We start from the raw sequence: 16,334 nt of genomic DNA on the forward strand, positions 1-16,334 counted from the left end.
CCCATAGCCTTCCCCTCCACCAGCAAGGAGCCTAGGATTGGGAGACTGGGCTCAGAGCTTGGTTTAGGACTGACCGGTAGGTGCAGGAAGAAACAGGATTGTCCCCACCTCTGCCCTTGTGAAATTGGTGAGTTTCTGAGGAAACTGCTCAAACAGGGGCAGGACAGGCATTATATCTTCTTTTCCCAATCACAGAACATGAGAAGCCATGGCATTTAGCCATTCAGCCCCAGAACCCACCATAATGGAACCTTCTCAGAAAGTCACAGGTCAAATCCTCTTGCTGAGCTTCAGATCTTTCTGCATAATTATGCTTGGTAAATTGTGACCATTGTCCATTGTTCTTAAATCATGCCAAGCTCTCTGGGCTCCTTTTCCAGAAGGCAAATTATACATATTAAACCAGGGACAAAAACACATCATGCTTGAGGCATTCCTGGAAGAAGGCTTTCTCTGTCCCGAAATAATTTTCACTGCTTGTTTAATATGCCCTTTAAAGATGTTGGACCCACTTTGTGGTGTCTGCCTCTTAGAAGCTGACGGGCTGCAGACAAGTTTGTCTGGTTCTTCTGTTTTTCAGTGGAGCCGATACTGCCAGCTTGGAGAGTCTTGCTTATTGGAAAGCCCCAGATCTCCCCCAAACAATGATAATATACATTTATCCCAGAAAGATTCAATAAGTATTTGCTATGAGCTCAGCCCTCCTTAGCATGCTGGGAACACAGAAGTGACCACAATAGACAAAATCCCTGTCCCTGTGGAGCGGACATTTAATGAGGACTTACTAAGGGCTTAAGGTGCATTTCCTCCTCAAATCTCACAGCCTCTTGTTAATTAGGTTGAAACTGTGCCCGCTTTCCAGACTCTACCTTTGTAGACAGCTGGAAAACCAGGTGTGTTAGAAACAAAAGGGGACGGTGGGGTCTAGTCATTTCTTCCTCAGGCATTTATTGAGCACCTACTGTGTGCCAGATGCTGTTCTACATGCTGTCTGTGCACAGGCAGAAGAACCATAAACGTCCTGCATTTATGCTGAAGTAAGAATTCCCACCTCTCGTACAGATAAGGAAACTGAGGCCTGGTGAGTGAGGGCAGCTTGCCCTGGGTCAGGCAGGTGCCGTGAAGCTCCAGGGGATGCTCTTGGGTCCGTGGTAAACAACCTCTTGTGAAGCAAAGAAGCAACAGAATCAAATTAAGAGCTGGATCAGGGAAACAGATGAGACCTAATTTGGAAGGTTCTAGAACATTGGTGTCCACTTGGGGTGGTGTATTCCACTGCTGTTCCGTGCTGTCAGGGAATCTCCGCTGGTTCTGTTCAGCCCTCCCTCAGCTGAGTGTGAGCTCTCTCCTTCAGATCTTTGTCCCCACACCTGGTGTCCACATCCCCCTCCTCTGTCCCAGGGACTCCTAGGTGTCCAGAACAAGGTATGGTCCAAAGGTGAGGGATGGCAGGGGTTCTAGTCTCAGTCCCTCCTACCTTCTGTCCAGTCTGGGCTCCCTCTCGCCATGCCAGTATCTCTGTCTCCCCAGTGGAATCCTGGTCAAGTAAGCACATCTGGGGCTTTTGAAACATTCTCAGGCCTGCAGCTTCTTTGAGTTTCAGTTTTTGTCTGGGGGTTGGGCCCAGGAAGGGAAAAACAGAGGAGGTGGGAAACACCTTGAAAACAAGGTGATATAGCTTTATCATCCGATGAACAAATGGATGGAGGCGAAAGTGAGGGCTGGGTGAATGAGTGACAGGACCTCACATCTCATACATCTGTCCCCTCCTCCCCACCCCAGCCTCAGGTCCCTTAAATGAAGAATAAGCATTTGTTCAATAACTAATACATAAAATAAATGTAAGCACCCGCTGCATGTCTGGCCTTGTTGTGGGTGCTGAGGACACAGCAGTGAACAGGACGGAAACCTCTTCCCCTGGGGAGTGGGTGTTTGCTGTAGCTGCCTTCACCTAGACTGTCTCTTTTCATCCTCTCAGCATTCTAAGGACCCACTGACCCACTTTGCAAATGGAAAAACCTAAGCACCAGAAGGTGAAGTGTCCTGCCCGAAACTGTGCAGCTATGAAACTGAAGCACAGGGAGGTTAAGTGACTTGCCTCAGATCACACAGCAAGTTAAGCGAACCTGTGCTTGAGAGGGAGCCGGAGGAGGGCAGGGGGTCGCAGCCCAGCTGTGGGATCCACCCTGGTCCGCTACAGCAGTTAATGGTCACGGTCAACCTTCGCACTTGGCCGCGAGAGGGAGCCAGCGAGCCTCCAGCCAGACTGAGGAGCGCTCGGCCTCCTCCCACTGGAATGCGGGTGGTGGAGGGAGGGGACGTTGGCCGCACGCCCAGAGCAGCTGCTACTGCCGCTCAGATCCCGCCCGCCTTCCCCTCCCCGGGACCCAGGGTTTGCAGCAAGGAAGCCAGGGCGGGAGGGACGGCTTTGGAGGGATGTGTGGCCTCTGTTTTCGCTCCCTCCTCCTCCAGGCTTCCAGCCCTTCGCTTCCCGGGAAAGGCCGGGCAGGATCCAGGAGGCAAGGAGTTATACCCACAGCAACATTTCCGTGAATGGCTGTCATATATGAAACACCTAAGTTCCGGCACTTAGTAGGGACTTTCTGCCCAGCAACGCTCCCATTTTACAGGTGAGGAAACCGAAGCTCAGAAAGGTGACGTTTCTTGCTCCGGTAGGAGGTATCAGGAGCGTCCTAGCCTGGACGAAATCGCCAGTGTGTGCCCTGTTGGTCACTTCCTGTCTCAGCCCAGGCTCCTCAGGCCATTTCTTGGTCTCTGAGGGCTTCTGATCACGCACTTATTTTCCCCAAGGCTTCGGGAACTGGCCTTGCTTGCTGGTCCCTAAGGGCATCCATCACGTGCCTCTCCTCCTGGTCCAAGGAGGTCTGGCTCGCAGTGAGAATTTCCAGGGGAAGCTTGTTGCTTGCTATGGGAGGAAGGAGAATAATTCAGCAGTCACGTATGGGGTTGATTATTGGGTCTGAAAGCGGTGTGATACGCCCCGCAACAGCACTGACAGCCTGATCAGGGAAAACTACCCCATAATAAGGAGCTATGAGGGCCCAGAGAAACCTCCTAACCCATCCAGGCTGGGGAGTCAAAGAAGGCATCCTGGAGGAAGCTGTGTTTAGGCTGAGACCTGAAAGTCTCAGGAAAGGAAGGGTAATCAGATGAAGGATTAGGGGTGTGAGAGAGCAGGGGGAGGGAAGAGCCCATGCAAAGACCTGGAAGGGGAGGTGGAGCGTGGTGATTTGGGGAGTAGTAAGAAAGGGTCTTGAAATTCTTCTTAGGCCATGGAGAGTCTCATTTTGATGCATTACTTTACCCACACATTCTTTCATTTGTCAGATATTTGGGTATCTACCTTGTCGCAGATGGAGCAGCAAGTACAAAGGCCCTGATGTAGGAAAGTGCATGGAGTATTTAAGAAATAATAAGGAGGTCAGTGTTCCTAGAATGAAGTGGGTAAAACAGAGAGAGTAGGAGATAGTTTGAGATTAATATTCAAGGATCAGATCCTGTAGGAGACCTCATAGTTGTAGATTTGAGTCTAAGTAAGAGGGGGAACCATTGGAGAATTTGAAAAGAAGAGTGACATTATTTTTCTGTTTTAACAGAGTCAGTCTGGGTAGGTCCTTTGTTACTCTGACTTGAAATCCAAAGGTAACAACAATAAGAAGGACGAATAATTCCATGACATAGAAATAAGGTCCAATGACACCACAGAAAAGTTAAAAAATTGGGGGGAAAGTCCACTTCATATTACAGTCTCCCTAATCTCCATAATATGTAAAGCGTTTCTAGGAATTAATAATACAAAATATAAACAATCCAGTAGAAAAACTTGAGCAAAACGTGTGGTCAGAATGTTCACAAAAAAACGAAATACAAAAGGGGCGCCTGGGTGGCTCAGTCGTTAAACATCTGCCTTCAGGTCAGCTCATGATCCCAGGGTCCTGGGATTGAGTCCCGCATCAGGCTCCCTGCTCAGCGGGAGGCCTGCGTCTCCCTCTCCCACTCCCCCTGCTGGTGTTCCCTCTCTCGTTGTGTCTCTCTCTGTCCAATAAATAAATAAAGTCTTTTTAAAAAAATGAAATACAAAAGGTTCTTTGACATATGAAAAGACAGTCAACCTCACTCATAATAAGAGAAATGCAAGTTAAAATAAGAGAAATATGAGATAGTAATTTTTACCCATTAGAATGGCCAAAATGTAGAAGACAAATCATGTGCAGTGTGGTGAGGCTGTGCGGAAGCGACCGTGCTAACATATGGACATCAGTCCTTCCCAATAGAGATGAATTTGATAATGTTCATAAAGATGACAAGTGCATAGTTTCTTCGGCCAAGTAATCCCGTGACAGAAACACTTGCACATGTGTGAAATGACGTATGCACATGAAGTTATTCATTGCAGTCGTTTATATAATAGGAAAGGATTGGAGCGAGCCCAAAGACTCATCAGTACAGGACCAGTTGCATAAATTATTGTCCATCTACACAATGGAATATATATTGCAGCTGTGCAAAAGAATGAGGACGTCTGCTTGGGCCGATATGCAAACACTTCTAAGACATATTATTCAAGGAAAGAACTAAAGTTTGTGTTTAGGTGTATAGTATGCAGCTTTTTGTGAAAGTTAAATAAATATATATATACGTATATGCACACGTGTATGTACATATATAGTCTGTTTTTCCATGTAAGTTCCCCATGTTTATTTTAAAAATTGTGATAAAATCTAAACACCACAAAACTTACCATTAACCATTTTCAAGTGTGCAGTTGAATGCTATCAAGCACACTCATATCACTGTGCCACTATCCCCACCATCCATCTCTAGAACGTCCCGTCTTCCCCAACTGAAACTCTGTCCCCATTAAACACTAACTTCCCATTTCCACTCCCCTCAGCCTCTGTTAACCATTGTTTTACTTTTTGTCTATGAATTTGCAGATGCTGTGTACTTTACATAAATGGGATCATATAATGTATTTGTCCTTTTGTGTCTGGCTTATATCACTTGGCATAATGCCCTTCCATGGTGTAGCATGTGCCAGAATTTTCTTCCTTTTGAAGGTTGAATAACATTCCTTTGTATGTATATACTACAGTTTGCTTATCCATTTATCAGTTTTTTTTTCTAGTATAATTAGAAAGAAAATCTGGGTAGATAACTCGAGATGGGGGTGTCAGGAATTGGGCAGTTGAGGGAAAGAGGAAGCTGGGAGAATTGCTTTTAAAATATTCTTTTATATATACATACACATATATATTGATTTTTAAAAACACTGGCGGGGCGCCTGGGTGGCACAGCGGTTAGGCGTCTGCCTTCGGCTCAGGGCGTGGTCCCGGCGTTCTGGGATCGAGCCCCACATCAGGCTCCTCCCCTATGAGCCTGCTTCTTCCTCTCCCACTCCCCCTGCTTGTGTTCCCTCTCTCGCTGGCTGTCTATCTCTGTCGAATAAATAAATAAAATCTTTAAAATAAATAAAATAAAATAAAAAAAAAATAAAAACACTGGGCATTTTATCAATTCAAAAGCTGCTTTTAAAGGATCTTCTGGGCTGTGGTGTGGAGAATGGATTGTAGGGGGCAGCAAGAGCAGAAGGTGGGAGCAGAGAGGGGACTGGTGCAATAATCCAGCTGAAAAGTGTTGGTGGTTGGATTAAGGTGGGGACCCAGAAGGTGTTGCGAAATGGTTGTTTCTAAATATATTTTGCAGGTCAAGTGAACAAGATCTGATTAGCTGTGAGGTATGAGAGAGAGGAAGTAGAGATGACTCCACGATTTTTGGCATGAGCAACTCGAACAGACTTATCTTTGCTAAGATGGGGAAGACAGAGGGGCAGGTGGGAGTGTAGAAATCAAGAACAAGGGTTAGTGTGTCTTCAACCCCTTCTGAACGTTGGCCAATTTCTGTTGTTTGGCAATGGCATCCAGCTAGACTATAATAACAGTCCCCCCTCCTCCACTGCATTTTTGCTTTTATGTTGCCATCTGGATTGGTGGTGATTCTTCCTTATGCAACAGAAGCTGACTTAGGGTGATTTAAGCTGCAAAGGAATTTATCCGGTGGATATTGGTGGCTAATGAAATCACCAGCCTTTGAAGATGGAAAGGGACAAAATAAGGGTGCAGGCCAGCAGCTAAGGCCACAGCTTAAATCATTCTCCTGAAACCAGCTGCAGCTCTGGCTTCTGCTGACAACCCTGGGCACTCACAATGTCCCTTCTGCTGCCTCCCTTTCCTGAGTCCTCCTCCTTTGGGTGGTGGGTTCTCAAATCTAAATCTGTACATCTGCCGAGTGGAATCAGGGTCACGTGCTCACTCCCTAGCAGCAAGAGAATCTGAGAGAGAAGGTCTGGCATTTTCGCACACCAGGAGTCTATGAGTATGGGGCTTGGAATATTGGATGCCCCACCTGTAAATAAGTGAGTTTGGCTTCACTTATGGTGACTATGTTGGCTTTCCTTCTTGGCAAGAAGATATATTTGTCTTTTTAAAAATTGTTTTAAAGATTTTATTTATTTGACAGAGAGAGCACAAGTAGGCAGAGCAGAGGCAGAGGGAGAAGCAGGCTCCCCACCGAGCAGAGACCCTGATGCGGGGCTCGACCCCAGGACCCTGGGATCGTGACCTGAGCCGAAGGCAGATGCTTAACTGGCTGAGCCACCCAGGTGCCCCTGTCTTTTTTTTTTTTTTAAGACTTTATTTATTTATTTATTTATTTGAGAGAGAGTGAGAGAGCATGAGCAGTGGGGGCGGGTGGGGGGGGGGAGAGAGAGAAGCCAACTTCCCTGCTGAGCCGAATGATAACACCTAGAGAAGCTTAATCCCAGGGCCCTGGGATCATGACCTGAGCAGAAGGCAGACACAACCAACTGAGCCACCCAAGCACCCCAAATTTGTCTTTTGAAATAATTTATTGAAGGGACTTTCTTGAAAAGCAAGAGAATGTTGAACACGGAAATCAGGATGGTGGAGACCCTTGGGGTAAGGCAGGCAGCGAGTATCAATCGTGTTCTAATGGTGGAGTCTGCTGGTGGGCTAGTGTGTATGCATTCAGAGTCCCGGATGGAAAGAGCACACTCAAAGTGGGTAATTTGGGGACCAATGAAGACAAGGACGATTGTAAAGGTGAGGACAGAAGGTGCATAGCCCTAAGGAGGATAGTGTCATGTCATCTTGCCGGCAATTGTGGGGTCCCATCACCATCTTTAGCTGGAAGGGGCAAAGGGAGGGAGTGGTTCTCAGAAACTGGAGCTGGGGCCTCCAGTGGATGGAGAAATGCTGCTAATGCACAATGACCCCCATGGAGGGAGCTTGGGGGAGAAATACTCTGGTCTTACACTCTTCCCAGCCTCTCATCTCCCGCTGATGCCTCCTATCGACAATCCAAAGACCTCTTGCACATGCGGGCTTCATATATTCTTTTTAAAAAATGTATTTAGGGGCGCCTGGGTGGCGTAGTCGTTAAACGCCTGCCTTTGGCTCAGGGCGTGATCCCGGCGTTCTGGGATCGAGCCCCACATCAGGCTCCTCTGCTATGAGCCTGCTTCTTCCTCTCCCACTCCCCCTGCTTGTGTTTCCTCTCTCGCTGGCTGTCTCTATCTCTGTCGAATAAATAAATAAAATCTTTAAAAAATGTATTTAATTTTTAAATCAAGATAAAATTCATATACCATAAAATTTGCCGTTTTAAAGTGCAAGATTCAGGGGCGCCTGGGTGGCACAGAGGTTAAGCGTCTGCCTTTGGCTCAGGGCGTGATCCCCGCTTTACGGGATCGAGCCCCACATCAGGCTTCTCCCTGTGAGCCTGCTTCTTCCTCTCCCACTCCCCCTGCTTGTGTTTCCTCTCTCACTGGCTATCTCTATCTCTGTCGAATAAATAAATAGAATCTTAAAAAAAAAATAAAGTGCAAGATTCAGTGCCTTTGGTATAGTCACAAGGCTGTGCAACCATCGTCATGATCTAATTTCATATACTCTTTTGCAGGTATTCCAACATCGCTTCAAAAATCCAGTGTCCTGGGGCGCCTGGGTGGCACAGCGGTTAAGCATCTGCCTTCGCTCAGGGCGTGATCCCGGCGTTATGGGATCGAGCCCCACATCAGGCTCCTCTGCTATGAGCCTGCTTCTTCCTCTCCCACTCCCCCTGCTTGTGTTTCCTCTCTCGCTGGCTGTCTCTATCTCTGTCGAATAAATAAATAAAATCTTTAAAAAAAAAAAATCCAGTGTCCGGGAGGGGAAAGGAGGGATTCATTTGACCAAAAATATTAAGTAGCCCCATTATCTCTGCACTGACTCTTTCACGAGCCCTGAACTCAGTTTCTCTTTTCCTAGAAGAGGTTCCTAGAGACCCCTGAGGACCAGCATAGACTGAGTTGGACAGACCTAGGCTGGATTCCTGCCCCTCCCCTCTTCTCGGGACAACCTCAGTTTCCTCATTTATGAACTGGGCAGGTTCTGAGTGCCTCTATCTGATAAGGCTGCAAGAGCAAACATTAATTAAAACACCTTCGCCTGGAGCCTGGCATTCCAAGGTGGTAGCGAAACATGAACCACACCAAAAACTCCAAGTGAAATGGAAAAACAGTGCAGGGTGCTTTTCCTATCATTTCAGTGCCGTTATTGTCAGCTCTGCTTTCCGGAAGATGACACCAGGAAGTCACCTGCCCAGGGTCACCCAGTGAACAAGAGGCGGGGTCTGCATTTACACCCAGAGTCCATTTGCTTCCAAACTCTCCACACGAGGGCCAAGAAACTTGGACCCCTATTGCTTTTTAAAAATTTTTAATTGTGACGAAATATACACAACACAAAATTTACCATCTTCGCCATTTTTGAGTGCACAATTCATTAGGATCAAGTCCATTCGCACTGTCGTGCAGCCACGACCACCATCCATCCACAGAACTCTTTATCTTGCAAAATTGCAACTCTCTTCCCACTAAGCATTGACCCCCCCCCATCTACTTCCTGTCTCTGTGGATTTCGCTCCTCTAGGGACATCATCTAAGTGGAATCAGACAGTAGTTGTCTTTTTTCTGTCTGGCTTATTTCACTGAGCATAATGTCCTCAATGTTTATTCATGTTGTAGCAGGTGTCGGAATTCACTTCCTTTTAAAGGCTAAAAAATATTCCATCGTATGGATATACCTCGTTGAGTTTATCCAGGCTTCTGCTGATGGACACAAGGTTGCTTCCACCTTTTGGCCACTGTGAATAATGCTGCTATGAACACAGGTGTGCAAATATCTCTTTGAGACCTAGCTTTCAATTCTTTTGGTTAATACCCAGAAATGGACTTGCTGGGTCACATGCTAATTCTGTTTCATTTTTTGAGGAACTACTACACTATTTTCCACGGTGACTGCAGCATTTTACATTCTCACCAGCAGTGCCCAAGGGCTGCAATTTCTCTGCATCCTCACCAACACTTGTTACTTTCTGGAGTTTTTGTTTGTTTGCTTGGTTTACTTATAGCTGCCATTCTAATGTGTGTGAAGTGAAACTTACTGCTTTTTAAATTTTTTATTTAGACATAAGGAATTGAGCTTTATTAAATATTTAATATAGTGATTGCTAGTGGTTACAAATATGTATTTTATGAAAAAATATACATGCACTGCTGGAGAGTGCATAAACATTTTGCTGACGGAGTGTGTGACCGGAAAAGTCTGAAGACCCCTTTGTCAACTCAGTTCTATGTGAAGGGGGTTTTAGATCATCCTTGTATTCCCAGGCCCAAGATAATAAAGTGCAGAGGTTGAATGAGGCAGTCTATCTCATCTTTCAAGGTCCAGCAACAATGTCCCCTCCTCCAGGACGCCTCCCTTGCCTTCCCAGACACAACTCCAGGTCCTTGCTCTGTCTGGGCTCCTCAGCCCAGGGTCCAAGGGTCCCTCTCTCTGCCCCAGCCCTGACCATGGAGGGGTGTGTGCATGAATGCTGAGGAATTTCTGGGGTGCCGGCAATGCCCAGGCACAGAGTGGGTCAGGCAGAGTTTGCTGAAGGAAAGAAGGAAGGAAAGAAGGAAGGAAGGAAGGAAGGAAGGAAGGAAGGAAGGAAGGAAGGGTCTGTCCTGGCCTCTGAGATGGGTGTAAACTGAGGAGGCCTGGCTGTTCAGAGGTGGGGAGGGCTGGGTGAGGCTCTGCTCACCGGGGCCATATTCGGAAGCGGAGGCAGCCGCAGGCCAGACATCGAAGGCCAAGGTTGAGAAGGTGTGTCCAGCGGAAGAGCAGGCAGTGTGTGGTGCGCACGTACAGGCTGCCTGAGGGGTCCACGGCCTTGAGCGCAGCCAGCGGAGCGTATCGGGCGTTGGTCTGTCGGCGCAGGGGTGGTCTGGCCGAGCTGATCACCTTGACAATGACCTATGGGGTGGAGCCCTGAGCTCTTGGATTTGGGGAGGGCGGTTTGCAGGGTGGGGCACCCTCACATACCTGAGCCATTTCTTGGGGCTCTGGCTTCCCCACTCACCTGGGCCACATCTTGTGGGCTCTGTCCTACAGAGCGGAAGAGCTCCCTGGAGGCAGGGAGGTAGAAATCCCGGAAGTAGTGCAGAGTGTCAGGGTCAGTGTCCGGGAACTCGGCTGTGGAAACCTGCTCCAGGAGCTTTCCCTCAAAGTCAGTGACCACCGGGCCAGGTTCCACTAGGGTGATGCTGGGGACATCGGGAGGGGTAGGGGGTCTGGTACCTCAACCCACTCGCTGCCCCATTACTGTCCCTCTCCCCCTCTCTCCCCCCATTTCTCTCATCATTACTTCATCCTTCCTGACTCCCCCAACCCCTCTGCTGCCCATCCCCAGTACTGCCCCATCCTCTTCTGATAACTCCATTTCCCTCATTCGTGATTCCACTTTCTCACCACTGCCTTGTTCTTCCCACCATCACTGCCTTCCCAGCCCACTTCCCCTCACCACCTCCCCTTCCTTCATTTTGGTCCACCACCGTCTCCCATTCCCCCCCCCCCCCATCACTACACAAATGCCCGCCTCACAAGATGTTGAACTGCAGCAGCTGGACCGCCAGACTTTCGAAGAACCCCTCCAGGGCGAACTTGGAGGCTGCATAGGCTTCATTGAACACGACACCTGAGAGGATTGGAGGAGGTTGGGCCCTTTGGGGTCTGGGCGATGGGCTTGTGGGTCCAGAGGGACATGGGGTCTTTAGGAGACAGAGCAAAGAGGGCTTAAAGATCAGAATGGGGGGATATCTAGGGCCAACATGATGAGTGTATGTATGTGTGATGGGAGCATAGGCTGAAGGATGAGCCCGTGCGCTCAGAGTGAGGTTGTCTTGGGGTGCCACGTGCTGCCTCTTCCCAGTGCTCCATTTGCCCTTAGCCCTGGAAAACCCTACTTCCCTCCATCTTCTAAACCTCCGGGCCACTTGAGCATAGAATTGCCAGGGTCCCTGAGGGCAAGTCTTATTCAGCAGGGTTCTTATCTGTCCTCATTGAGAATGAATGTGACCCCTGAGGTCAGGAGGTGCAGCTGAAAGACAAGCCAACGAGATGGGACTGAGTAGTAGTTACGGATTCCCCATGACGGGATAATAAATAAGGTGGATTCTTAAGCAAACAAACAAATAAGGTGGATTCTTCAGGGGGCTGTTGAGGAGGTGGGGGCAGACCCCAGAGCATTTCCAGGGGGAGGAAGGGAGTCTAGAGGGGTTCGAGGAGGAAAGACCCAGGAGCATGGATGGCAAATAGGTGGTCTCCATAGTAGCCTAAAAGCAGACATTGCTAAACAATCACTGCTCTCTCTTACTGCAGAACCTCAGAGCCCCACAGCTAGACGTCTCTGGGGGCTTGGTTAGAGGTATTTGGCTGGAAAATGTCACAGGAAAGGAGTTCTGGGGCACCTGGGTGGCTCAGTCGGTTAAGCGTCCGACTCTTGATCTCAGAAAAGTCTTGATCTCAGGGTTGTGAGTTCAAGACCTGCACTGGGCTCCACACCCGTGGCCCCTACTTTAAAAAAATAAATAAATAAAAAGGAGTACGGATGGTTCCTTTGGTTTTGGGGAGATGGTCGGGAGAGATTTTTAGGTGTATCCAGAAGTAGGGTCGATGCTGAATGTGGATGGCCATTGGCAGCATTTATAACACTACTGCCTATTCTTGCAGCATGGCAGACATAATCTAATCCAGAAATGTTTCCTAGAGAGCTTCAGAATCCTTCTCAACACAGGCTCATTTGGAATATGAGCTAAAACCTATTTGCCATTCTTCCAGCCTGGGGAGGGTCAGATACTAGGAAGTTTCCCAGGGATGGGTCCCCAGGGCTTACCCTGCAGCCCCATGACACTGCTGACCACCACAATGTGGCCCTTTCTCCTTCTCTTCATGCCAGGAAGGACAGCTCTGACCAGACGGACAGCCCCGAAAAAGTTGGTATCAAAGACGTTCTGCATGGCAGCTAGGCTGAGCCCCTCCAGGGGCCCCACCAGGCCCACTCCAGCATTATTCACTAAGGAGGGGACTGAAAGTTACCTTGAGGTCCCCCCAACCCTTCTAGTGTCACTCCTCTAGGGACACTCCCTGAATTATCCCACCCCCTACTCCAAATTCAGGGCCAGTCCTGAGTATCTTGAGTGGACAAATGTGGAGCCCTGATGATCTTTACATATAGTTTAGCATTTGCTATGGGGACCCCGAACCCTGGGTTGGGGGAAGGGCTGCTGGGAGCCGCCTACCCGTAATGCAAGAGCAATTCAGCTCTGATCCCAATTTGCATCAAAACAGCCACACCCACCCTCCTTAGAAGGTCGTTGAGGGATCATGTGTTGCTTCTTCATCATGCTCCCTTCCTCAAATGACTAACCAAATAACTTTTCCAACTACATATGGTTTTCCCCAAATGTGAGATGTTCTATTCAATAAAATTCACCCTACCCCCAGGACTCAGTTTATTTCTTGTAACCCTAATACACTGGTACCCTGGGCTTTTAGCCAGCTTGTCTACCCCTTCTGTCCAGGGCTAGAGGTTGCTGGTGAAGCAAGAAGGCTGGTGCTCAGACGTGGGAGAGGATTCACTGTAAGGAGGATCTGTGCTTAGGTCAGGGAAGGGGGGGTGACCCCAGGGGCTGTTCAGTCTCACCCAGCACATCCACTTCCCCTCCATGGATGCAGCTGAGACACTGGGCCACTGACTCGTCACTGCACACGTCCAGCTGGGCCACGGTGAGGGTCTGCCCCAGAGCTTCCCCAGCAGCTGCCTCCAGTGTCCCCTTCTTTCCCAGGTCCCTCATGGTGGCCACCACTGAGGACAGAAAGCAGAGTTGGGACAAGCACTGGGTTCCCTTCCCCTGTGCATTCACTTACATATCTCCATGATCTGGCATGAGCAGTCACAGAGGGATGGAGACCCACAGGTTTACATACCTACGTTCAGTACACAACCACAAATGCATACTGTGTACATACATTTACATGTACTTTCATCCCTCCATCCCTTCATCCAACATTTACTGAGCATCTACCTAGTATACCTTATGCCCTATTCTAGGTGCTGAGACTACTGCATGAAATAAGAGGCAAAGTCCCTGCCTTCACAGAATCTATAGTCCAGTAAGTAAGACAATAAAATAAATATAAGACATACTGCCTTGAGAAAAAAAATGCATACACATTTAGGGTCAATATATGTGCCTTGTGTGTGTGTGCAAATACAAATAGCCACGTCTACATCATCCACAGAACTGTCAATTTACTGAGTATCTACTATGTGCCAAATGCTGTGCTGAACACTTTTATAAGTGTTGTCTCTAATCTCACGAGAACCCTATGATTAGGAAACGGACTTATTTCCAAAGATGGCCACAACAGCTTTCATCGCATATGCTCCTTGAGAACTTTGCTGCTCCCCCTGAAGCCATGAAATCTCATCTCCCTTTCTTTGAATCTTGTGACTAGCTGGGAATTAATAGAATGTGGTGAAAGTAACATCGTGTGGCTTCTGGGATTAGGTTGAAAAAGGAAAAGGTATTGCAGTTTCTGCCTTGTTTGCTGTAACGTTCACATCTTTTCTTTTCTTTTAAGATTTTGTTTATTTATTTATTTGAGAGAGGGAAAGAGCAGGAGTAGGGGAGGGGCAGAGGGAGAAGAAGAGAGAGAATCCCAAGCTGACTCCATTCTGAATGTGGAGCCGGATGCGGGGCTTGATCTCAAGACCCTGAAACCATGAGGTGAGCTGGAACCAAGAGCCGGATGCTCAACTGACTGAGCCACCCAGGTGCCTCTGTAATGTTCACTCTTCAGCCACATTGTAGCAGGCCAGCTATCCTGAGGCCACCATGCTGGGAGGAAGCCCAAGCTAGCCAGATAGAGGGACCACAGGGAGAAGACCTGAGATTGTTAGAAGGAGGAGAGATGCTTGCCCCAGCCTGTGACTAGCCCCCACTGTTCTAGTTGTAGCCTTTGACCCTGAGCGAGAACTGCCTAGCTGCACCCTTCCAAATTTATGACTTTTGTAAACCATGAGAGATAGATGACTACCGTTGTTCTATTACACCAGAAATTTTAGAATGATTTGTACTTTAGCAATAGTAGCCAGAATAAGTAGGTAAAGTTATTATCTCTATCATAGAGATTAACACACTGAGGCTTAACAAAATGAAGTTCCTTGCCTGTCCCACCACTAATAAGTGTTAGAACTGGGATTTGAACCTGGGTTTGTTGGAGTGCTGAGCTTAAACCCCTGTATACATGTTTGTACCCTTCATGCATGTACCCACAGTCATACATGCACAGCCTTGGGGGGCATGTTCATATAGTCTGTGGGCCTGTGTGAATCACGGGGGTTGCGCAGATGAATGGGACCACACGCATCTACATACAGTGACAAGTGTGGCCCCAGGGGCTGGGTTGCCTGGGTTCAAATCCAGGTTCTGCCACTTTCCATTGGGGAGACCTTGGGCAAGGATCTTGGGCACTCTGTGCCTCAGTTTCCTCATTTCTAAGATGGGGCTAACATTGGTGGCCACCTCATAGGGGTGATATGGGAATTAAATGGCTTACTAGATGCACAACATTTAGATCAAACCTGGCACTTTGTAAACACTCAATAAACATCCTTCAGTTTAATACACTCATCTGCCTGTCCACAGGGACACACACAGCACAACCACTTCCCTGCACACTGGCACTCAGTCTGTCACATCCAAAGCTGGTGTGTCTCTAAGACAGAGGGCAGAGGGCTGGGAGAAGCCACTCTGCCAACTGGGACAATGCCCTTGCCCTCTGCAGCCTCCTCTTAAGTAGCGGCCCTTTGCCCACTTCAGCTCTGTCCTGCTCTGGGTCAGAGGCTCGCATGGGTGTAGTGCAGACTGAGGCAATTTACTCCACAGTTGCAGGAGGCTAAGGCTCTAGATTTAGAGGCCCCCCTTAAGCCCGCAAGGTCAGGGTCACTTAAGAGCCTTATCTTGGAGCAGTAATCTGGGGAGGGGTGGGGGAGGGGAGTACTAGGGAATGCCCAAGTGGAACCATAGGAAAGCCCTCCCCACCAGCCCTTTAAAAAATATCACCTCCCCCCACCTCCTACTATACCACACACTTACTTTACTTTGCTTCTTAGCACTTCTTAGCACTAGACATATTATACAATTTTAAAAATCTGTTTATTATCTGTCGTCCCTCCCCTCCCTCACTACACCATTGCTCAGGGCAGAGATTTTTGTCTGTTTTATTCACAGCTGTGTTTCCAGCACCTAGAACAGTGCCTGACACCCCGTAGGTGCACAAGAAATATTTGTGGGATGAGGGGATGATTCATGAACAGAGGTGGGAAGGAGGCCTCCATGTGTCCTGGGTCCTCCTCAAGCCCACACATACAGCTGATGGGATGGGCTAGTGGAAATGGTGCCAGGAAGGCTGAAGGTGCTCAGAAGCCATGCCCACCCCTGCCCCTCCTGGCCCCACCCTGGGCCTCTAACCTTGGTAGCGCTGCCTGTGGTCATGAGCCAGCTGCACTGCGAGCTCCAGGCCAATTCCCGAGGAGCAGCCTGAGATCAGTACAGTCCGGGGTGCGTCAGCCATGTTGATCTCTCCCTGGATGGGTGACCTCTGCTGGCCAGCACCTGACTCCCATCACCCATCCTTGCTTCATCCCCCCACCTCCTAGACACCCTCCTATCAATCCCCTGCAAGGTGAAGGGGCCCCGGAAGACACCAATTCTGAACTGACCCTGGGCAGGCAGCTGCGGAGGGGGGGAATCTTTTAACCTCAAAATAGCCTTTTTCCTTTATCTGTCAAAAATTTCTTCTCACTGCTACACTGACAACTAGGGGCTTTTTATATGACTGTAAATCATCAGGGCTGGGGGAATT

General features: G+C 48.5%; 1 protein-coding gene across 1 annotated transcript; it reads right to left on the minus strand.

Annotated features, from left to right (window-relative positions):
- Positions 1-10,098: 10,098 nt before the first annotated feature.
- RDH8 (retinol dehydrogenase 8) lies at positions 10,099-16,043 on the minus strand. The gene is made up of 6 exons (XM_045774268.2): positions 15,941-16,043; positions 13,108-13,269; positions 12,298-12,477; positions 11,007-11,100; positions 10,486-10,669; positions 10,099-10,379 (listed from the first exon to the last, which is right to left on the minus strand). The coding sequence occupies exons 1-6, from the start codon at positions 16,041-16,043 to the stop codon at positions 10,164-10,166; spliced, it is 939 nt and encodes a 312-aa protein (XP_045630224.1). The 3' UTR covers positions 10,099-10,163.
- Between the last annotated feature and the right edge of the window lie 291 nt (positions 16,044-16,334).

This window comes from Ursus americanus, chromosome 14, assembly GCF_024610735.1.
Source record: "Ursus americanus isolate L20-20 chromosome 14, mUrsAme1.1.p, whole genome shotgun sequence".
Taxonomy (NCBI): Eukaryota; Metazoa; Chordata; class Mammalia; order Carnivora; family Ursidae; genus Ursus; species Ursus americanus.

What these genes read in the sequence shown, in the direction of transcription:
- RDH8 (XM_045774268.2), bottom strand. Translation starts at nt 16,043, where the DNA reads ATGGCTGACGCACCCCGGACTGTACTGATCTCAGGCTGCTCCTCGGGA. An exon ending in CCACAGGCAGCGCTACCAAG is followed by an intron (nt 13,270 to 15,940) that starts GTTAGAGGCCCA and finishes TTCTGTCCTCAG; the next exon opens with TGGTGGCCACCATGAGGGAC. An exon ending in AGGGGAAGTGGATGTGCTGG is followed by an intron (nt 12,478 to 13,107) that starts GTGAGACTGAAC and finishes TCCCCTCCTTAG; the next exon opens with TGAATAATGCTGGAGTGGGC.